General features: G+C 50.4%; 8 protein-coding genes across 8 annotated transcripts; 3 read left to right on the plus strand and 5 right to left on the minus strand.

Moving 5' to 3' along the window:
• Positions 1–403: 403 nt before the first annotated feature.
• On the minus strand, positions 404–3,082 carry NTH1 (alpha,alpha-trehalase nth1; the record flags this gene model as incomplete). The annotated part of the gene is made up of 8 exons (XM_036779234.1): positions 404–579; positions 640–739; positions 794–929; positions 979–1,095; positions 1,152–2,074; positions 2,125–2,595; positions 2,655–2,909; positions 2,966–3,082. 8 exons carry the CDS (start codon positions 3,080–3,082, stop codon positions 404–406), a joined length of 2,295 nt encoding a protein of 764 aa, XP_036628623.1.
• Positions 3,083–3,853: 771 nt separating this feature from the next.
• PC9H_009737 (uncharacterized protein) lies at positions 3,854–6,392 on the minus strand (the record flags this gene model as incomplete). Its single annotated transcript, XM_036779235.1, has 17 exons — positions 3,854–3,959; positions 4,016–4,116; positions 4,175–4,202; positions 4,260–4,349; positions 4,404–4,474; positions 4,526–4,555; positions 4,610–4,655; positions 4,715–4,789; positions 4,844–4,870; positions 4,927–4,950; positions 5,005–5,170; positions 5,238–5,434; positions 5,490–5,587; positions 5,643–5,656; positions 5,709–5,821; positions 5,873–5,969; positions 6,029–6,392. 17 exons carry the CDS (start codon positions 6,390–6,392, stop codon positions 3,854–3,856), a joined length of 1,647 nt encoding a protein of 548 aa, XP_036628624.1.
• Positions 6,393–6,590: 198 nt separating this feature from the next.
• PC9H_009738 (uncharacterized protein) lies at positions 6,591–9,146 on the minus strand (the record flags this gene model as incomplete). The annotated part of the gene is made up of 11 exons (XM_036779236.1): positions 6,591–6,988; positions 7,039–7,247; positions 7,303–7,443; positions 7,497–7,897; positions 7,950–8,099; positions 8,149–8,430; positions 8,485–8,518; positions 8,570–8,815; positions 8,877–8,965; positions 9,028–9,076; positions 9,124–9,146. The coding sequence occupies 11 exons, from the start codon at positions 9,144–9,146 to the stop codon at positions 6,591–6,593; spliced, it is 2,022 nt and encodes a 673-aa protein (XP_036628625.1).
• Positions 9,147–9,625: 479 nt separating this feature from the next.
• PC9H_009739 (uncharacterized protein) lies at positions 9,626–12,308 on the plus strand (the record flags this gene model as incomplete). The annotated part of the gene is made up of 13 exons (XM_036779237.1): positions 9,626–9,693; positions 9,744–9,817; positions 9,870–9,912; positions 9,966–9,973; positions 10,030–10,183; positions 10,232–10,273; positions 10,322–10,411; positions 10,463–10,860; positions 10,911–10,918; positions 10,971–11,169; positions 11,219–11,379; positions 11,433–11,464; positions 11,519–12,308. 13 exons carry the CDS (start codon positions 9,626–9,628, stop codon positions 12,306–12,308), a joined length of 2,067 nt encoding a protein of 688 aa, XP_036628626.1.
• Positions 12,309–12,525: 217 nt separating this feature from the next.
• PC9H_009740 (uncharacterized protein) lies at positions 12,526–13,533 on the plus strand (the record flags this gene model as incomplete). Its single annotated transcript, XM_036779238.1, has 4 exons — positions 12,526–12,708; positions 12,761–12,854; positions 12,916–12,984; positions 13,040–13,533. 4 exons carry the CDS (start codon positions 12,526–12,528, stop codon positions 13,531–13,533), a joined length of 840 nt encoding a protein of 279 aa, XP_036628627.1.
• Positions 13,534–14,312: 779 nt separating this feature from the next.
• PC9H_009741 (uncharacterized protein) lies at positions 14,313–16,295 on the plus strand (the record flags this gene model as incomplete). Its single annotated transcript, XM_036779239.1, has 16 exons — positions 14,313–14,396; positions 14,450–14,513; positions 14,575–14,777; positions 14,836–14,958; positions 15,011–15,056; positions 15,110–15,158; positions 15,215–15,225; positions 15,278–15,303; positions 15,353–15,377; positions 15,429–15,478; positions 15,529–15,592; positions 15,646–15,669; positions 15,725–15,793; positions 15,852–16,004; positions 16,060–16,163; positions 16,218–16,295. 16 exons carry the CDS (start codon positions 14,313–14,315, stop codon positions 16,293–16,295), a joined length of 1,173 nt encoding a protein of 390 aa, XP_036628628.1.
• A 219-nt stretch (positions 16,296–16,514) lies between these two features.
• Positions 16,515–18,781, minus strand: PC9H_009742 (uncharacterized protein; the record flags this gene model as incomplete). The annotated part of the gene is made up of 10 exons (XM_036779240.1): positions 16,515–16,706; positions 16,762–17,126; positions 17,186–17,309; positions 17,361–17,720; positions 17,781–17,874; positions 17,931–18,062; positions 18,117–18,234; positions 18,290–18,476; positions 18,540–18,573; positions 18,630–18,781. 10 exons carry the CDS (start codon positions 18,779–18,781, stop codon positions 16,515–16,517), a joined length of 1,758 nt encoding a protein of 585 aa, XP_036628629.1.
• Positions 18,782–20,222: 1,441 nt separating this feature from the next.
• PC9H_009743 (uncharacterized protein) lies at positions 20,223–21,872 on the minus strand (the record flags this gene model as incomplete). The annotated part of the gene is made up of 5 exons (XM_036779241.1): positions 20,223–20,975; positions 21,044–21,103; positions 21,151–21,287; positions 21,342–21,659; positions 21,737–21,872. 5 exons carry the CDS (start codon positions 21,870–21,872, stop codon positions 20,223–20,225), a joined length of 1,404 nt encoding a protein of 467 aa, XP_036628630.1.
• Between the last annotated feature and the right edge of the window lie 279 nt (positions 21,873–22,151).

Consider the following 22,151-nt stretch of genomic DNA (forward strand, 5'->3'; position numbering starts at 1 on the left):
TCAAGGGCAACTCTCCTTCCCCATTTGGCCACAACCTCATTGGTTCTAATCGCCATTGTGAAATATTTGTTCAGTACATTAACCGTACTTGGGTTTTACACCATCTAATCTAGTGAAGGTTTGAAGCCCGGCGGCCTCAAGTCCATGAGGGTGAGGGCATAATCTAAGCAAAGGGAAGGGACGTTGGCGATACAGTGCAGCGAGTCAACCAACATATTAGCATGAGTGTGCGTAGAGTAACTGATGTCCGTATCGTGTCGACGTTGTATGGATGAGAAACTGCGTGAATGAGCTAGCATGAATAAGAGCGAATGAATCAATTGCGTCATGAACAAAGCCTTGAGTGAAGTATGAGTGTTTAGATCCTCCCATGGCATACCGTATGCCGTATGCCACACGGAGGTCAGAGATGAAGGGCCTCCATAGCCAGCCCCAAAGGATCTGTGGAAGGTAGGTTTTGCGTCATCAAGGCAGACTCGCTCTGTGCATTGTTGCTGAAGAACACTTCAGGACTTGTGCACGCAGCGACGGCGCGTCGCATGTGCGTTGTCAAGAATGATAGGCCTACTTGATAGGCAGCTGGATATAAGGGGAATTCATGAAATCCGGGGCTGACGATGTGAAGGCAGAGTAACGCACAATTCATCCATCCGAATCCTTCTCGTGGAACCATTTTGAAATCAATACCCTGATTTCCGTACTCAGCATCTACGAGATGCGAAAGTTTGACGGCGTCGAACTATAGAAACGAAGGTCAAGATGCTGCAGAATGAAACAGAGGGTGGGATTATACCTTCTCAGGAACTACACCATTGAAGTCTACGAAAGCTGTAGTCATCATGTAAAGGAAACGATAGGACAGGCGTTGGGCCTCTTCAAGATATCCGTATCTTTCCAAGCCAACCCATGTCATGATTTGATGAGGTGGCCTAATCCACTGTAAGCCTTAACTTCCTTGCGACCGTCATAAACACCTACCAGGCATAAGGATAGTCCCATTGACGATTAGGTCGATCGAGCGAGATCTTTCCTCTCGACTCCTCCGTACCGGATACAACTCCTCCGAGGACCTCGAACTTCTTCAAGGAATTGGACCTAGGAACCCCCGATGTGTCAGAATCGACCTGGATCGATATGGAACAATCACTTACACAAGCTTCCAACACTGTTCGTCGCTCGCACACCCGGCCCATAGCGCCCAAAAAGCCGTGACACTCTCATACAAGATTTGTTGCTCCTTGACAGTGTCGTAGTCGAAGTACAAGCTCTTGCTTTCGTTCCACAAGTACTTGTCGATGATACCCCTTCTAAACTCCGCTCTCTCAAACCACTCCTCGCTCGACTGAGGACGACGCTTGGAGCTTTCTCTATGGGGATTCCCGTAGGATTCTACTGACGGCGGGAATGGGGCAAGAGGGAAGTCCTCCTCGAGATCGAGCTCGTCATCAAACACTTCGCGAATGGCGGTACCGATGTCGACCTCGTACTTGTAGAGCAAAGCCTGCAGATCGATTGTCCCAAGGTTGGCACATCGTTTCTCAAAGCGGTACGTTGTATCATGTCCTGATTCCCGAACGGCGCGGTCATGCAAGAAGTACTCGTCCAAATCGGGTTCTTTCAGAATGCCAGCGTTGTACTTTTCGCTGAATTCGAGGACAGAAAGACCATGCTTCTGGGCGTAGGGCTCCAGGATATGGGTGAAATGAGTCGCCTCGGTTTCGGGTGGTATGCCCAAGCCATCCGGGCGATACCTGGAAAGTCCAGTCTTCGGATCCATGCGTGGCTCTGCCACCCATATAGTGTGGTATTCCTTGACCGCTGCCTGAATTGCCCTCTTCAACCAGCGACGGTTAGCATCTTCGTCTGAACGGTCTAATTGATTGTAAATCTGAAGGGCCATATCGGTAAGGAATGGTGGCTGGGTACGGCAGAGATAATAACTGCGGTTTCCATTGAGGATTTTGCCGTAGTGCTTGATTTCGAAGATGAAATGATCGACCATCCCTTTGGCCATAGCGACCTGCCCATCGACAAGGAGACCTAACGTGATAAAATATGAGTCCCAGTTATACAACTAAGATCGGGTAAGTGCTAAGAACAATGATATCATGTCAGATAACTAACCTCATTAAAACGAGCGCCAGGCACAATGAAAGGAATGCCTTTCAAGCTATGACCGCCTTTCCCGTCATCAACTTCATTCATCGCCAAAGCAAGGATACCTGGCTTTGAGTTCAAGCTTTTTACGAAGACAGGGTCATCGGGCTTATCGGGGAGCACTTGAACGTCCAAATTCATGTGTGGCTTATCCTTGGCAACCTTGCGATAATACTCCGCCATGGCAGGCTCCCCATGGGGTACATAAATCCGGGGGTTAACCCTTCCTGTGCGGTTCTTCGGATCCGCTGTGATGATCTCTAATCCGTCTCCGTCGATGCGACGGGTAAGCGAATGCCAGAATGAATGTCGGATCATGCGAGAAAGTCTATCAACGGGGTTCTCTGTGAGGCGAGCTTCATCAAGAATGATGCGCTTTCGATTGTGATCGCGAGCCAGCGCCAGCTCTTGGAGTAAGTTGGATAACATGTATGTGCCCTGTTGAAAATGCCGTCTTGAGTTCATGAAACAAAAGACAAACATAGTGTCGAACATACACGGATATCAAAGGTCTTGTAGCCATTGCTGGTCGCGGTCCCCAACGCCATCATCTTTGGACCAGCATCGGTGACACTAATCTGGAAGTCGCCATCGGTATCTTCCTGCTCAAGAATAACGCGAATGGTCTCCTCAACGTCGATCAGGAATCGACGCGGTGCAGTGACGTTCTTCTCATCGTGCGACAATCGCCTTGGACGAAGATGCCAGTCTTCTTGGAAAGCGGGCTTCCTTATGTTCAAAGGCTGGTGGGACTGCAGGACCAGAATATTGATAAGAATCAAAGCGCGGCGCAACATAGAACACTCACGTAGCTGTACGTTCGAGTACGACTACTGAACTCGCCGCTGTAGTACGTAGCGGCGTCGACATTAACTGGGCGGTGGTCGTGGTCATCGATGAAGGCAACGCCGGGAGGGTGCGGCATGGTTGAAGACGGCGAGAAAGTTGAAAAGAGCGGTCGGTTGTGTGGAAGTCTGGAAGAGAAGACGAAGGTAAAGGGCAAGGGCAAGTTGTTCTATTGGATTTATTGGGGCAGCCAAGCGACGAGCGGCGCTAACTTCAATTGCGGTCCGACAGTGGTGGCCCTGGCTCAGAGCGCTCGTGGGAATATGCAGCCTGAACTACAACGTCCATCAACGTCCCCGATTCACCGTCGACGTGCCGGACAGCGACCGGATTGCTGTCTGATCTGCGATGCATGTCGTGGCGGGTATGGGAGTACCGCGAATCGATATCTCTCTTTGCTAATACGCGTAGGAACCATCAAATTGCACCCGCGCGCTCGCCGCTGCATGCGCGGTGTTTTCGTAACTCATTTCATCAAATTGCCATCATACTGCAGCGGGATGGGGCCAAATATACAAACACTCAAAAGGACACGAAGTCAAGCTCTAGAAGCAGGGCACAGGCACTATTTTTTAATCCGCGTCTGTGCCTAACTTTCTTCGACGTACGTGCGCAAGGAACGAATGCAATCACGAACCCAACGGAGGCCTCAATGGAAACATTCGCGAATCGGCTATTAATCGGCGACGTGCTTCCACGTTGTACGTCCGAGATAAAAAGAAAGCCGTGTCTCTCGAACATCAAGCTTCTCATGCCGCTATCTATCTTCTAGCCGAGATCTATCAAACATGGAAGATAGAGGGGGGTTACATGGTGTTCCTAGGGAATGCGTATCGTTGGTTAACAAAACTCAGTCGAAGGCTTTCCGATCTGCCTCCGCTCTGACAAATTCTTGACACTCGACTCTGCTTTTAGGTACGTCCACTATCCACAGAAATATCGTACTGAACACGCCCCTGTTTATCCAGTAGTTAGCTAGGGTACCTTCCATTGCAAACCCAAGAGCACTTACAAGCCGAAGAGAAATGCGAACGGCATATTGTCGTTATTATTCGCTGCCGTAATGATCGCGGACGAGATGAAAGGTCCAATGAAAGCTGATGTTTTGCCAACCTAGTTTAAACCACGTCAAAAAAAACACAACACCCCCTAGTCAAGGGTGTCGACGCACCACGGAGAACAACGCAAAGAACAAGAACCTTGAGTTATCGTCAGTGTAAGGTCAACAATTACGCTACAAGAGAAGAAAGACATACATCTGTTGTAGCGGCGAAACTTCACTTATCATGGTCTGGCTATACGCATACCACGGGCACACCATCAATCCATAATATGCCTGGTACAACCTAGCATTGGAATATGTAAGCAAAGTAAGCATATTCCATGCCGTGCGCTGGTACCATATTTCCCAGACGTGTTTGAAGCCAAACTTATCAGTATGGATACCGATGAGTCCCCATATTGTCAAGACCTGTCCATACATTAGATGCATACGACCGACCGAGTTACGGATACGACGTACCAGAATCCACACGACGTTAAAGGAAAGCATCTGCGACGGATACAATCAACGAACAGAAAGCCAGTAAAATGGGCCGCGACGAACTGCTTTGGTACTGATGGCGAACTTCTTCTGCACGAGCCAGAAGAGGCTGAATATTGCAAACTTTAGTTCACGCCAAGATGCCAGAATGCAACGGTGTCAACTTACTATATACCCAGTCCTTGAGCTACTATCCCCACAATGAGCAATAGCGTAAGTTGCAAAGTCGAGTACGCGACGACACTGAGGACAAGGGGTCAGCCTGAGGTGTCGTAGAGGTGATTTTCATATCAATACCTGTTTTGAAGTGTCGCGATCACCGTCCTAAATCCAAGACGTCAGATTGCAAGCACCAACAATCGAAGGATAGGAATCTTGACACTGTAGTGTTTAATACGTCGCCCCTATAGTTCTATCAGTATCGTTTGCTCAATACGACGATCACCATTGAGGCTTACATTAGGAAGTAGAAGATCAGGTATAAGAACGTCTGTTTCAACCTGAGGCATTCTCTGAACGCAATATAGGTCTGCTTGAGCCCTATAGTCAAGAGGCTTGAACCTGGAGGGAGAGCCAAACCAGGTCGTCTCTTTTCGAATAAGAACCATGGGATGGCACAGAGCACTAAAAGTTAGCACGACGTGTCATCAATAACTGTGCATAAACTCAGAAAATATCTTTAGCAACCCACACCATACGCCGCCAGAAAAAGCGATCAAGACACTGAAAGCCTTGGTATTATTTTCTACGCTTTCATCCGACTTGAGACCCTTCAATATGCCAACCATGATAGCGAGGATAACAATTTCCCCAAGCGAACATATGGCAAAGGAAACATTCGAAATGCGGTTCCGGGAAAGGGACTCGAAATCTGCGTGCTCGGTGGACCTGAGCTCCGCTGTGAGTATTCTGGAGTTGACGTTGTAGAATGATCCAAACGAACGATTTTCCATTGTCCCTCGCTTGACTGGCAGAATCCCTCACTTCTCGTAAGTCTCTTGCTAACCCAGGGAAAGCAGCAGTCCAGAATGTCAAAGCACACTGCCCGCGGGTTCAGCCATACAATGTACGTGTGTTCAATCATACACGGCATTACCTGATAGGTTATTACTGAAGGCGTTCTTTATTAGTTGTATTCAGAGTGCCAACTGGTCATGCTCACAACCAAGAATATAGAGTGCTATTCCCGCACGCCACTTCGACGGTTCGTCTACGCCTAACCAAGCGAATGACACGCCCACGGCTATCAGTGTGAAGAAGATGGTGATGTTCGGTCTGAAATTACGTTAAGCGCTTTCAATGATAATTTTCAAGTGCACGGCGCACCTCCAGCGTCCGTAATCTGCCCAAGCACCTATTGATAATAGGACCACGGCTTGGATAGCAAAACTTATCCCGTTCGTCAACAGGACGATCGAGTTGACTACATTGCACGTAGTGAGCACACGAGCACAGGAAGATCAAGATCGAATGCAAACATACCATCACGAACTCGTCCAAGATAAGGCAGAACACATCCGTTCGCACTACAAGGTGTGGTGAAAGGAGGGTCAACAGGATCGTATCCCGCCAAGAACAGCAGGTTCTGGAACTGCGAAGGCCCGAAATTGAAGCCCGAAAGCCCATTGTTGCCGACATAGTAGAGATAGAATGACCACAGCTCCAAGTTCGACGTTGTGAATGAAGCCGAATCATCATCATCAGGCTGCGACGTCGATTCCACGTCTCCTACTTGCGATTTGGTGGGCTCGACGTTGGGCTCGATGATGTCCTTCTTGTCGGTGAAGCTTTTATCAATGTGAGAAGGCATGGCTAGGAAGACACATGGTGGTGGAGCCTGATCCATACTTAAAGGGAGAGCTGATTCGATGGGGTTAAGTTGGCAAACGCATGAATCTGGTGCCGGCGAGCGTTCAAATGAAGAAGACTGCTCAAGAATAGTCGATGAGGCGCCCCTGACTGACCTCCTAACTGTCTTTGCGATAGAATCGCAAGTGCTCACTGGGGATGTCAATGTCGTAAATCCAAGAAAGAGAAACATACATTAGACGGCGGGGCAGCCACCACAAAGATTATGTCCACATCCCCAGCAGCTGGCCACACCAACCCCCAACGTCCTCAGAGTAAGGGAGACAACACTAATAACGCCCTCCCCCAACACAAATCCACTCGCCACAACTATCAACCATATATCCTTTCCATCCTGACCGTCCTTGGCAAAATGCTTCCTGTATACATATTCCGTCACGCCGCCAACAAGACGAGCGAGCGAAAATGATGGGGTATTCAAAAAGCCTATGGCGAAGGCAACGCCGGAGGGGATCCATTTGGCGTACCAAAGCTGTCTACGAGATGCTTGAGTTTTCAAAGCTGACGTTAATCCAAAAAGAAGCGCAGATGAGATCATGAAGATGGCACTTTGGTCTGGTAGTTGGCCATCCCCTAGGCTCGTCGTTAGTAATCGACATACCCGTGATGGTATTGAGACGTACTTAGTAGGCGGGCCAGGCTGAGCCAGACATAGGCTGTTGGAGCGGGGAAAGATGGGCCGGGGATAGGATACGCCTTCGTGTAGAGAGAGTACGCTGTTGCAGTGACAATAATCGACACCGATGACCCAACAAGCTGGCCTAGGAATTGAGCTCTAGGAGACGCGTGGCACAGATGCCCCGTTTTCAAATCCTGCATCAGGTCTCCAGCCCTAGGGGGAAGTGTCAGATACTAGACAGCCGGTACACCCCAAAGGTGAAACTTACTGCTGTGCGCCAGCCTCCGCCACACCTCCGGCGATGATGTTGGCGACAATATTACCAGGCTGGATCCATGCGAAGAGAAGTTGGGATATTTTGCCTAGGCCGGATACAGGGTTTAAATCCGTCTCACCCAGAGCACGTACGCTAGCGATCCGAATTAGTATTACGCGGAGGCGACAAGTTTACACCATACATACCCAAGGATGCTCAGCATGCCACCAAAAACGAACCCCAGAACCGTGGCCCACGGCTTGATACCTTCATTTCCGAAGACGACCCATACCAGTATCGTGCCGACGATGATACTGATCGCCACACCACTGGCTACCCATTTCATAGGCACGAGGCGTTCGGGTGTTTCTACTTCGTGGTCCTCTTTAGTCTCTATATGGCCTTTCCCTGTAGTGTGTTTGATAATGTCGCTGACGTATTCGTATATGACGGGTAGGAGGGATACCACGCTGTCTGCACACATAATAGCGAGCGACGTCCATAATATCCAACCACGGGCGCCGGTGGCCATGTCACCAACCGGTCCAGGAGCCCATCCTTGGTGCTTAGATAATGGGGAGAGAATACCCCATCCGACAAGCATGCCCTGTGTATCATATGCATGAGAAGAAGCTGAAAGATGTCTAAAAGAGAGTTACCAAGTTCATACTGAGTGTCGTCGGGAAGCCCATAATGATACCTTGGCCAACATACGAGAGACTTGGCGTGAACGTCCAAAGCCATTCTCTAGCCAGGTAATTGCCAAACAAGGGTATTGCAAAGATGATGGGGAAGAAGTATGCTGATAGCTAACTCTACAATCAGTCATGGCGAGAGTCGGACCTATGAACTACGTACAGTCATGATGCTCGAGGCAATGAAGCTGTACGTCAGGGCGTGCCATCCTTCGTGTTGGATTAGTTCTCGTTCATTCTGGTCGTTTGCGGTAGTTGATAGATCGGGAGTAAGCATGGGCTCTTGCTCCTCCAAGATGTCTTCACGCTGATGTTCTTCACTGTCTACTTGCGTGTATCCTCGTCTGTGGCGAATAGTTGTGTCGGGAGGCGGTAGTCGGTGAAGGACCGAGATCAATTGAGCAGTAGCAGTGCCAGATGGAAACGCCAGCTGCTCTTCAATGATCTAACAGAAGGGCTCAGTGTGTGTCCAGTCCTGAATTCTGCAGGGAGAACCTACTACTTGTTTCCGAATTGGAGGTGATAGAAAGACACTGGATAACGAATCGAATCAGCCAATTCGCTGAATAAACAGGTCACCTTACCCAAAGAATGCCACAGAGCACGACCATCCAACTGCGGACAACCAAGTCAAGTGTATTGGAGGAGAACCATCGCGTTCTTGACTTATTAAGCCGAGCGCAGGGAGGATACCGACGAAGCCGGCGGCTAGTGGCATGGTGCCTGTTGCGACTGCAGTAGTTTGTACGACGATGACTTCTTGGGGTGATAGCGGTGTGGGGAGTAGTTTGGAGATCAGATATCCTATAAGTGCGGATTGCAGCGACATCCTGAGTATAGTGGCGAGATTACTTCTAAGTATGTGCTGAATATGAAATCACGGCGACTTACATACTGATCCATCCTGTCTGTAATCCAAAGTATAGGTTGGTAAAGCAAAGTAGGCATCCAATGAGCAGTCCAAGGAGCACGGCGGTAGGCTGAATAGGACCTGGCGAGTTAGCCATCTTTCCGTCGACTGGTGTCTGAAGCCTCAACTTACCGTAAACTCCGAGTTCGCATGGCGTGTCGCAGGGCCAATGGAGAACCTCCTACATCGTATGTGAGATACCGTGCAGCCCCTGGCGAGTTTACTTACTGCAACCAGCCAGCGAGGCCCATGGTGTTGATGTTGGTAGGGAACGAGGAGGAGGGTGACGGCGCGGCGGCGCGAGTCCGGAGTCGTAATATGGCGCCGGAGCATGTGACCTATTAGCCCCTCAGGGAGATCCCTAGATTCTAGTTATCTTCGTTGTGGCTCCTCACTCAGGACTAAATCTGCTGGAGGAAAAGAGGGCTATCATATATCTATACGCATTTTAATTCAGATATTAGAATATTAGATATCATGCTACCTACTTGTAAATGTTAGGTAAAAGAATAGGCCCCTGTCTCCTATAACACGCTAAGCGCCTCGGCCACACAGAGGGCGCTTCGGCACAGCCACCCTCGATCATTCAGCTGGCACTTGACTCAGTCAAAATCGATGCTCAATCCAAGTCCTTAAAAGGGCTATCTGATTCGCCAAACTGTTCTCTCTCCGCAATTCCATCTTCTCTCCATTGTATATTAGATCTCCTCTCCTTAGATTCACGTCCTCCATGTCCCGTAAAATTCGCGAAGCAGACGGCATTCTGCGCGTTATTGCGCCCCCAGGGCATCCAGCCATGTAAGTGCTACATGATGCACTGTTATATTGCCAATCTGACGCGACGATAGCCTTCCAAAAGAAGGGGAAACCAACATTTTGATTACTTCTGCTCTCCCCTACTGCAACAATGTCCCCCATCTCGGTCAGTCGAGCCGTTACTGCTGCACATGGAGCGTCTGACGGCGTTCACGCAGGTAATATCATTGGGAGCACGCTCAGTGCAGACGTGTTTAGTCGGTATGCTACCTTCTTACCTCCACCGCTCACACGACCTTATCCCCCCGCTCCAGATACAACCGTATGTCGGCTTTAATGAGGGGTAGGAATGGCTTGAATGACTCAGTGCTACCCCAGGTACCAGGAATAGAAGAACACTGTATATCTGTGGGACGGACGAATATGGCACGGCCACGGAAACGCAGGCGATCAAAGAAGGAATTACACCTCAGGAACTTTGTGACAAATACCATATTCTACACCGCCAAACGTACGAATGGTTTAATATAGGGTATGTCATCCGAACGATGGATGTAGCTCGAAGCTCACTAGTTCTCAGGTTTGATCACTTCGGTCGCACTTCCACTCCCCTCCATACAGAGTAAGTTCGAGCCATTCGATTTTCCGTGGTGCTTACATTCTCTTCTAGGATATCCCAGGAGATCTACTCCAACTTGGGGAAGCACGAACTCCTTGAGAAGCAACATAAAGAACAAACCTACTGCGAGGACTGCACAAAGTCGGTCGCTACTACGTTTACACGCCGCTTAGGCTAAACCTTCGATCGTAGGTTTTTAGCGGACAGATTCGTAGAAGGAATATGTCCCCACTGCGGCTATGAAGACGCCCGTGGTGATCAATGTGACGGCTGCAGCAGAACCCTAGACGCCATTGAACTCATCAAACCCCGATGCCTCGTAAACAGTTCCCATAAAGTCACCACCAAGATCTCAGAGCACATGTATCTGAAGCTTGACACCGTGCAGCCTCGGACGGAAGAGTGGATCAAGAAATCATGGAAAGCAGGGAAATGGTCCTCGAATTCGGTCATTAACTCGGATGGAGAGATCGTTGATGCGCGTATGAAAGGTGGCCTCATCCCGACGCCGCTTACGCGTGATCTAAATTGGGGAGTACCCGTTCCAATAAACAGCGAAAAGGATGAGGGCATGGCCGGCAAGGTCCTTTGTACGTACTTTTCTCGCCTTATATGGAGCTTCACTAATAATTGAGCATAGACGTTTGGGTACGTGCTATGATGCTAGTATTTCTCCCGTCTTATAGGATTTTTGGGATAGTTCGATGCGCCGATTGGTTACCCGAGTATCACCGCTAACTATACCCAACACTGGAAACAATGGTGGTTTAACCCCAAACACGTCAACTTGTACCAATTCATGGGCAAGGACAATGTCTACTTCCACACTGTGTACTGGCCATCCGTTCAGCTCGGCGATGGACGGGATTGGACTATGCTTCACCATCTATCAACCACTGGTACGGCAGTGCTTCTTATAGCTGGGCTTTCTGCTGAATAGTATTGCAGAATATCTCAATTACGAAGGCGGCAAGTTTTCGAAGAGTCGAAATCGGGGTGTCTTCGGTACTTCGGCCAAGGAGACTGGCATTCCTTCGGCAGTGTGGCGGTATTATCTGCTATCAACGAGACCGGAAACCGCGGATTCCATGTTTTCATGGGCTGATTGCGTACGGGTTATAGTTCTGCAGTCACCGTGTTTGAAGCTGACTGTCGTTCACAGATTGCTTCCAACAACAATGTCCTATTGAACAAGTGAGTTCGATCGGAGTTACCTTGCCCGGAACTTCATATTGAACCCATTCATAGCTTTGGCAATTTCGTCAATCGAGCCCTCAAGTTCGTATCTTCTCAATATGATGGCGTGATTCCTGATAGCGGCGACGCCCCCGGCCCACTATCTCCCAACGACCCAATCGACGGAGAATTTGTCCGCGATATCAACGCTCTACTCAAGGACTATCTCGATGCCATGGAGCATGTCAAGATCCGCCTGGGGCTGCAGACCGCCATGCTCATCTCGCAGCGCGGAAACGCGTATCTCCAAGCGTCCGGCCTGAACAAAACTTTGATGACCGAAAACCCCACCCGCTGCGCGCAAGTCGTCTCGCGCACCGTCAACCTAATCTACGTGTTGTCCGCCGTGATCTACCCGTTCATGCCTACAACGTCGGAGGCCATCTTATCTCAGCTGAACGCCCCGCCACGCGCTGTCCCCGAGGTTCTTTCTAGCGATATTCTTGCTGGGCACCAGATCGGGAAACCGGAGCATCTGTTCAAAAAGATCGATGAAGCGATGGCGGATGTGTGGAAGGCTAAGTTCGGGGGTTTGGATACGTCGAAGCCCGACACTTCCAGTGATCCGGCGAAGAAACAGCCTGCCGCGAAAGGGAAAGCTGCGAAGAAACCATCTGAGCCATCTACTGACGCTGGCCCGAAGTCCCCCGAAGTCCTGGAGCTGGAGGCGAAGGTTGCCGCGCAGGGAAACACCGTGAGGACACTGAAAGGACAGCCGAAGACGAGTGAGCTGGAAGCACAGATCAAGGCTGAGGTAGACGTGTTGAAAAAGTTGAAGGCTGAACTTGCTGCAGCTTCGTAGATTGGAGAAGATATTGCACATGTACGGTAGATGTATTTTCTAGCCATTAATTTTCTGTCTCCAGCCAGCAGTGGTAGTGACCTTACAGGATGATTGCTACACGGTGGGCGCTTATCAGGTACTGACACGCAGCTTCCACGTCACTCCATTTATACAAGCACAAAGGAGTCATGCATTTCTCCAGTATACTACCAGCAGCGGTCGAAGTGGCCCAGTCATGTCTCGCGTTGAACTCGCCCGGATCAATGCCTTGACGTTCTACAAGGGCGAAGAAACGACCTGGAGGCGAACAAGTGCACTACCACAGCTGGTATGTGTCGGCAAGCCGTGTACCTTGTACCAGCCTGAGGTGGTGCGATGTAAAAACATCGGGGGACATGGCACGGAGGTGGATTGGAAGGTGAGTGCTAGCGAAGTCGCCGTGGAGAGAACGTTGTTGACCACATGCTCAGTGTGAAGCAGATTTGCCCGAATCATTGCGATTTGGGCGAGTGGAAGTTTCCTGTGAAGGGTATTCTGGACCCGGTGATCCCTACGTGCTGAAAGGTACGCCTCATGTTAGAGTAAATGCTGAACTTTCAACGAAACGGATGAATTATTCAACCAGGATCATGTTCTTTGAACTACCGCCTTGTTCAAGTTCACGACACTCTAAGAACGCACAACGAGGAATCATGTGAGCCTTCAACGTTAATCAATGTCTAATTTACTCACGTATGATATTGGTGTAGCTTTCAGCATTGGCGCGATCATATTCTCCGTCTTGTGGTTCTCCGTTCTGGCGTTTGTTCTGTACAGCCTATTCTCTGCGTGCTGGAGAAATACGTCGAGGAGTCCCCGGCCGCCTGGATCGGGAGGTTCAAATCAAGGCGGTTCCTCGGGATGGTTTCCTGGTGGACATGATGACCACACAGGACCCCACGGACCTCCTCCCCCTTACTCCAAAGAGCCTCAACCTTCACAACCGGGCTGGCGTCCAGGTTTCTGGACAGGCGCAGCTCTTGGCGGTTTAGGAACCCATTTATTCAATAGCACCCGCCGAACTGAACAATACGCCCCTCGCTCGTCTATGTGGGATTGGGAATACGATCGGGTTCGACCTACTACATCATTCTTCTCTGCGCCGAGACGTACGGCGGCGTATTCAGAAGACAGGGGAGAAGGTTCATCAAATCTAGGAAGCATGCGGCGTAGCACCGGCCTGGGAGGTTCTTCAGTACGCTAAATCCCACCTCGGTAGGTTGTTATCCATCGACTATGTGTATCGTGGGCAGACTTATTGATCAACTTCCCCCAGTTAATCATATTTTAGCATATCTTTCATGGATTGTAATCATGTATCAGCAACATTCAGGACACGTATAATATCCCCTTGGCTCATATCAACCACGATAAGTCGTTGTGGAATCTACCCCATTAAACTGCGTTTCCCCGAAACAATATGTGCTCCACGGCAACACACGCAATAGCGCGATGCGATACGTACAGGGATGCACATTCGTCCAGTGTGCTCTCTTGAAATATACGGCAGGCGGGGTAATCTTCGGATCTCCAGGGAGAAGCGTATGTCCTATGATCTTTCCGTCAGCGTCACCTCCCGAGTTGCATGTTGCGGATATTCTGTCTAAATTTTGAACATACCGGCTTGGCACTGGAAGAAGCATCCCTCGTCTGTGGCTCTTCAAAAAAGCCGTGGATGGCAAGCACCCAATGGTCTGTCATGTCAGCGATCCCCCGTAAATGCATCCACGTATGGTGCGAAGCTCGCAATCATCCTCGGATAGTTAGGAAGAAGTCGGTTTTAACATACCAGAAAACATCCGAAATATGTCGTCGCTGCCGCTGCCACCCTTCGCTAATCCATGTGATGGAGAATGTGGATTTCGTCTGGATGTAAATCGGCGTATTGGCGGATGTACACTGTTATGTCTTTTAGTGGTGCGTGTATAAAATAGTCGTCGCAGTGCTCCGTTTGTCCTAGGTCTTCACCCTACCAACAACAAAATGAAGCTCGTCGTATCAGCACTCGTGTCGCTAGCCATCTGGGCTACATCGGCCTCTGCCACCGCCGTGTACGGCCAGTGTGGAGTGAGTATGCGAATGCTCGTCGAAGGGCATTACTAACATGGGAACTGCCATAGGGTATTGGTTTCAGCGGTGACACGACGTGTGTATCTGGCTCCAGCTGCCAGAAACTCAACGATTGTGAGTTGATGCTTTCCATTCGACCAAGTATTTACGCGTATTGTTTAATATCAATGATAAGACTATTCGCAATGCCTTCCCGGTGCCGCTGCCCCATCATCGACACCCTCTCAACCCGCTTCCACGACATCGGCTGCTCCAACTCCCACCTCGACGAAGTTCAAATTGTTCGGTGTCAACCAATCCGGCGCAGAATTCGGCGAGACCAAGATTCCTGGTGTGTTGGGAACAGATTACACGTGGCCTGCCCCTTCTTCCATCGACGTGAGTACTAAAAGAACCCGGACTCGCGGATGAATCTCACATCCAACTGCCTGCATAGTACTTTGTCGGCAAGGGCTTCAACAGTTTCCGTATCCCATTCAAGCTCGAACGTCTTAGTCCGCCCGCTGGCGGACTTACATCCCCCAACTTCGATTCGGCTTACCTCGCGTCGCTCAAATCGGTACGTGATTTTGGCGTACTCCAGCCAAAGGAGTTGCTCAGCACTCTTGTAGACCGTTTCCTACATCACCGGCAAGGGCGCATTCGCTATCATTGAGCGTAAGGGTTCCTTCTAGTCCGAATCTGGCAGGACCTTGACTAAATGAGGACAGCCCACAACTACGCCCGCTACGTGGACAATGTGATCACCTCGACTTCTGAGTAAGTTCTCGTTCATCGACTTGGCGGCTGGGACTTATGAAACTTCTCATCTTTAGCTTTGCTACCTGTATGTTCAGCCTTCGTAACTATTTTATATACCCGCTGATAGACTGCACAAGGGTGGGGCAACGTTGCTAACCAATTCGTGAGTTACTCCAGGCACCAAGGAAGCGAGTAACTAACAGATCACTTAGAAATCTAACGACCACGTCGTCTTCGGTAGGTGATTCGGACAGAGACCAGCCCTCGTCGATTGAAGTGTTTTGACAGACATCATCAACGAGCCTTACGGAATCCCCGCAACTGACGCATTCGCCCTGGTATGTTCCCCTGCCCGCAGGCCTACCCGCATACTGAAATTCTGGTACAGAACCAAGCTGCTGTCAATGCCATCCGTGCCGCAGGCGCCACAAGCCAACTCATCCTCGTTGAAGGTGCGTATCTGTATCTTAACCAAACCTAAGTCAAACCCACATATACACCCCAGGAACCGCTTGGACTGGAGCATGGAGTGAGATTTCTTGCTGCTAGAGGCTATGGAACAGGGCACTAACCTTCGTCAACAGCCTGGGAGTCTTCCGGAAACGCCGCCGCATTTGTGGGCCTCACGGACCCGAGCAACAACATTGCCATTGGTGAGCAATGCTATCATCTTAACTTTGAACTACCCCCTAACTACTCTGTCAAATATAGAGATGCACCAGTACCTCGACTCTGACGGTTCGGGTACTTCGCCCACCTGTGTCTCGTCGACCATCGGAGTAGAACGTCTCCAAGCCGCTACTGCCTGGCTCCAACAACACGGCTTCAAGGGTGTTTTGGGAGAAATCGGCGCTGGGTCTAACGGTAAATGCCTGATCTTATTTTGCAAAATGGCTTTCAATTTAACATATTTGTTCAGATGTTTGCATCGCCGCCGTCAAGGGTGCCCTCCAGCACTTGCAACAGTCCAACGGTGTTTGGCTCGGTGCTCTTTGGTGGGCTGCTGGCCCATGGTGGGGTGACGTAAGTCTCTTCATCGTGCATTACCTAGCGATGCAGAACTAACTGCCCATATAGTACTTCCAATCCATTGAGCCCCCTACTGGGGCTGCCGTGTCGCGTATTCTCCCTGAAGCTCTCCAGCCTTTCCTCTAGATCTGTAGTTGCTCTTAGCAGGCACTTAGACTGAACCTAGTATCCGATGTATATACGTTGACCAAGGCTATTATTACTATTGAACCAATCCAAAAGTTGGGGAAGAACAACTGCTGTAATTACGAGAACGATATGCAGGTATATACCACAATCCGATATGCATAGTGGGTCAGTACTACTACTACGAGTTCAATTCCTAACATCGCGCTGCGTCAAGCTTTAGTTATGGAAAGAAACAGCCTCTTCCTCGTCCTGGGTAATAGGGCTATACGAATCCTCCTTGCTCCCATTGTCTGGCTTGATCAACCATAGTAAAGTCACCACGATTGCAAGGAAGATGCTAGCTAGAAGGAACACCGCCTTAGGGAAAGTGACGACCGTCAAACCGTAGGTTGCGGCGTAGATCGTGGGCTAAATGAGGTGGTTCAGCATATCAACAAACATGCGAAGGAATCTAGATCCTTACGCTGAACGTATGGGCAATAGCCGACAACACTGCCAAAGCTCCGAATAACGACCCGACTTCACTCCCACGTCCGGCGGCGTGCAGACATACAGCGCCCAACGAGTGTACGGCAGGGTTTCCGCCGCTCGTGAACGATGTCAAGCATGAGAAGAAAATGAAAGCTGATTGAGAAGATATGGGAGCGAGGAAAACACAGAAATCGGAGAACCCGTCAACGAAAAGTGAATACCCAGCAATTTTCTGGTCGAAGCGGAGCTCAGCAGGGATGTCTCTTTCAGGCTCCGTGGTTTCTGGTTCTTCCCCGGGGGACACGGGAGAGACTGCAAGACGGGGCTTGGTGGGAGGCTTGAAGTACGAGATGATGACTGCGGAGATAGATATTGAGGGCTTGGATGGTGTTTACAACGTGGACGGGTAAACTCACGGGGGAGGACGACGAGAAGGTTGGCGGCTCTGGTTATCCACAGGAGGGACATGTAGAAGCTAAGCTGCTCCGCAGTCCATACATATATATGCTTCGCATACAAGTACTTGACTTGATAAACACCCTGCAGGACGATGCGTTAGGTGTCGTTTCGGGGTAGGCGGGATTGACTTACACTGGATAGGACATAGAGGAACAGGGCCAGTCCGACCAATGTCAGGTTCCAGTCCCTCCTTCCACGGCCTATAGTCTTTGGTCGGAACATCGTAATCGGCGAGATAAACGTCTTCATGAAGCGGATGACTAAGACCTTGGCTCTAGGTAGGAAGGGCTTGGAGGATGAGCTAGCCCTGGACAACGTAGAGTATGTGGAAGCGGGTCGTGTGCGTGTTCCTTCCGAAACGACCGGCTTGAGGGACTCGGGAAGTAAGAAGAGAATGAAAGTGAGGATGGCGATTTGGAAGAGTATACTGAGATAGAACATGAATGTCATCGACTCTGAGGGCTTCAGCAAGCGTAGGAGGATGCTGCCAACCTACATCATGGCAGAATGGATGGTCAATAGGCGGTGACATGTGGGGAGCTGTTGACTTACCCAAGGACCGGACGCCAGGCCGATGAAGACGATACCTTGGATAGTCGAGAATATTTTCGACCTGGAGCCATGCGGCGTGCAGTCGGATGTGTAGCTGCAAAGAGAACTGAGCTGATAGACCTAGAAGGGCCCGTAAACAAAATGACTCACGCATGTACAACACCGTTGAACGCAGACAGACCGCCAAGTAAGCCATCGATGATCGGGCCTAGCACGATGAATTGCTCGCCATACTGGCTGAAAAAAGACTCCGTGTCCGTGACTAGAAGGACGATGATGTCCCTGGCGCATATCCGAGTCAATCATCGTCCAAGGCGAGCATGGTTGTGCACTCACATGGCAATGAAACCGAAAATTGTGCTGCAAAGAATAATCTTCCGCCCGTGAATATCGCCAAAGCGGCTCCACAGACCGGTCGTTATTGCGCTCAGCACACTCATCGACGTGATGATGGCTGACAGAACATTGAGACCTATTTTTCATGGACTTAATTCTGGGAAGTAACTCACTGGCTTGGATCTGGGCAGCGCGAGGCTGAATGTCGGCAGAAGGACAATCTTCATCTTGGGCCGGAGCAAAAATAGTCGCAGTGAGATTCGATGGCGACGGCAATGGCAAAGAACCCGGTAGCTTCTTGAATGCCTGGCAGGCAATATGGTTATAGACTTGGATTCGGGGAGCCATGGTCAGGCCCCGCTGTTCGTTATCAGATAATCTCAATGACTTTGCCGACCGACGATAAGAACCAGTTCCACTTACACACATTGAAACGGTGATGACCACTGGAATCAGCCTTCGACCAGGCCTTCAGCTACGTCGAGGAGGGCATCGGGGAAGAAAAGGGCGCACCAATATGGGTTAGCTTTCCAGAGTCTCCAGCGGCTTTGGAGGTTCTTCCGGGGTGGCTGCATCGTCTCCCGTCCTCTCCGGGTGCCTTGGGTGAGCAGGGGTTGTGCTTGCTCGCCGTCGTCGCCGTCGGTCGGCCTGCCAAAAAAGTTCATCGTGCGCTCTCGGGGAATGTGAATGGGCGGGAGGAGGTGGGAATTACCAGGAGGGGGAGTGCTGTCGCTGGCTCGGCTCAGCTGCTACATAAGCCATCTCATGGCCATCTGCCGGGCTCTGTCTAGATAAGTCATCCATCTCCCAAGCCGAGAAACCCAGATCTAGTCTAGCAGCTGAATCTGCCCAAATGTGCTCGCCTTGCTCTGTGCATGGACGTTGGTAAATTTGGCTTCAGTCCCTTCCCATGCCAGCATGTTTTGCACCACAGATCGCAGCACAATTGTTGAACCGGTTCAATCTTAAGCGCCGTACTGGGTCACATGGTTCAGGGGACTCCTGAAGGTAAAGCATTGAAGACAGGATGTACGGCAGCGGTCTGTTCTTTTTGGCGTATATGGCGTATATTTGGCTTCCATCAACGAGATGAGGTCGTTCGTAATGGAAGAGTTGACTCTGAGGCGTTGCTGTATGTAAAGATACTCTATACAACGTATCAACTAGCTGTTCAAACCGCAACTACTTGTGACAGCAGTTAAATATTAACTCTGGCTCGCTCAGGTCCAGGGATTGAGGTCGTGTTGAACACGGCGCATACGTTCTCTCAGATGCCAATAGTAGGAAATAGAGAGCAGATTGGAAGCTATACGTCAAACATACTTTATGAGTAATAGGTGTCCTCGGCAAGCTGAGGTCAACTCTCAGGCGGGCTAGGACATGGCTCCTGACCCAAGCAAGATGTGAGTATGTCTAAACAGAGACCATTATCTTTGAGATACGATACCTCTATTGTGAGAGCATTTTGCTAGTGATTAGCTGAGTGACTCGAACATGCACCTAATCAGTTATTATGGTCAGAAGAAGTCAAGCTTGGTACTAAATCGAACCGTTCACTATTTGCGCCCAGTCCTGGCTCGTCTCCTTAGGCCGGAACCATGGAAACACAGATAAATGTACTGAATGACTTGTTTGTAACAATGTAACGAAAACATAAACAATGTGTAGTGATGTGATCAGCAGTTGAGAATACTGTAATGCGAGATGTGATACTGAATACGAAAGGTGATGTCGTGAGTGGGGTAATTAGATGGGCGGTGAGTAGGAGGGATGCAGTAGAGCGTAGCACGCAGCTGATGGAAGCATGACATGCTTGAAAGGAGGCTGAATTGTCCCGGGCGCGACCAGCAGTGGAATAACCCATGGAACAAAGTCATGGATGACACCCTGTCCTGTGCCTGTAGCACGCCCGACAAAATAAGAATCCGACGCGCCCATCATCGAGCGAAGCAAATCTATTCTCACGGCACATGAGCATAGATGTGATGCCGAATATCAAAATAGGTGAGGCCGCTTAATCAACGGTCGCAGTGGCGAGGTTGGAGGGGGGTGAGCTGAAGGGTGAAGCTTTAAAGGGGGTGAGAAGAGGAAGCGGGGGTGAGCTGTTTAAACGCCTTGAGGCGTGGGCTGCTGTTGTACAGCGGTCACATCCATGGCCTGTCCTTGGACGTCCTGAATACGAGTAAACAGCATTAGCACACAACTCCCATCGGATGAAGCGACGGCCGGAAACCCGGTATCGTGACTAACCATCCGCTGCCTTTTGATGGGTCGAGGACGAACACCTGCCGCGCCAGCTTTTGCAGCCATGATCACTTTCGAAGGATTTCCAGAATCGATGTACGGATTTGCCCCTGGTCCACCTCCATTCACCCCATGACCTCCCCCAACACCATTGACACCCTCGGTACCGTTAACGCCGATCCCATTTCTATTCTGCGCTCCAGTCCCGGCTACGTCTTCCCTCTCCCTCTTTACACCCCTCGCCTGTGTTCCACTTCCATTAGTCCCTTGCCCCGACGAAAACCCATTTACTCCGCCGCTCGGCTGCGCTGCACTTACCGGTGTCGAAGTGTTTACTCTTTGGGGTTGTTGCGAAGGACGTGCGCTTCCCGGGCGCGGTACGGCTGATCCGGGTCGGGGCGTAGATGAAGCGGTGATAGGGCGAGACGTGGTCGAGGGTATCGAGTGCTTCGCTGGGGGTAGCGTCGTGGCAGGATTAGTCGGTATTGGTGTAGATAATGGTATTTGTTGTTGAGGCTGTGAAGATGGAATGGTAGGCGTAGAGGGAAGGGCGGAGACTGAGGATGCACCAGGTGGAACTCCAAGATGTGCTTTTGCCAGTCTCTTGAGCTCCTTCTATGGGGATGTCAATGATTGTACAAGGAGACGAGAAATGCTGAGGTGCAAGGGAGACGCATACGTACCCGCTTCTTGCGATCTTCCCTGGCTTGCGCCGACTCTTGTATCAGCGCGCTAGGATTCCACTGGGGTACATGAGTAAGCGGAACAACAAAACTCGCGGCTGACGTACGCCTTTGAGACCCTCCAAGCTCACAGTAAACGCATCTCTCTGCGTCCGCTGATCAAAGGGCGCTATGCGAATGTGCTGTTTTGGGGGTATTTGTATCATTGTCGATAGATAGTCATCCTTCTTCATTGAATGTTTGCCTGGTTGAAGGAGGGTTGAGCCTATGTCATGTTAGCTAGTCGTACCATACGCACCAGGAATGTCTTTTATCAGATGTTTATAGTTATTCTTCTTCTTCTTGTCCCCTTTGCCAGCTCCTGCATCGTCGTCGTCTCCGTCGTGGGCATCTGGGCCTGGAGTTGCGCCCGTTGCGGGGGTTGTGGCGAGTGGATCACGTTCCCTCCCTTTACCCTTATCCAACGCGCCTCCCGGGGCAGAATTCAGCGCATCCGAGGCCGTGTCGTGAGGTGCGGCGAATGCGCGGACGTATTTGTCGTAAGCGGAATGTAGTTGAAATCGACCCAGCAAATCCTGGGTGCATCGTAAATGTGAGAAGGTTGGCGGTATTGGCGCTATATAAATTTCGACAAGCGTCCCCGCATGTCAGCCAGGCCACTCAGGAAGCGTAGCAGAGAAGTGGGCAACCGACCTGGAGGGGGCAAGAAAACAAGTGGATGTAGCGCTTGTGGGGATTGAGTTGATGAGGTGATGGGGGCTTCTAGTGAACGAGGCGGGGTTCGGGCTGTTGAGGGACCGGCGACGGCATTTTCGGGGAAGTGATTCATGCGGGGTCGTCGCTGAGGCCGATGAGGAGGAGGCGCGCCAGAGATTGTCGGAGAGTGATCAACGACAAGGGCGGAATCAGGACAACCGACCTTGGTACATTCGGAGCCACTGAGAAAACAACGGCTGTTTGTACATGTTGATTGTCACGGTGGCCCTATTGTGCCCTGACTCTCCAAGACACACATAATGATACTGTCTTGTATTTATGTATTTTGAGAGGCGTTGTAGAGCGTACCTGCAGTGCACTACAGCTTCGGTTTCGTTTTCTGCAGTGAAGA

The sequence above is a fragment of the Pleurotus ostreatus genome, assembly GCF_014466165.1.
Source record: "Pleurotus ostreatus strain PC9 chromosome Unknown scaffold_7, whole genome shotgun sequence".
Lineage (NCBI taxonomy): Eukaryota > Fungi > Basidiomycota > Agaricomycetes > Agaricales > Pleurotaceae > Pleurotus > Pleurotus ostreatus.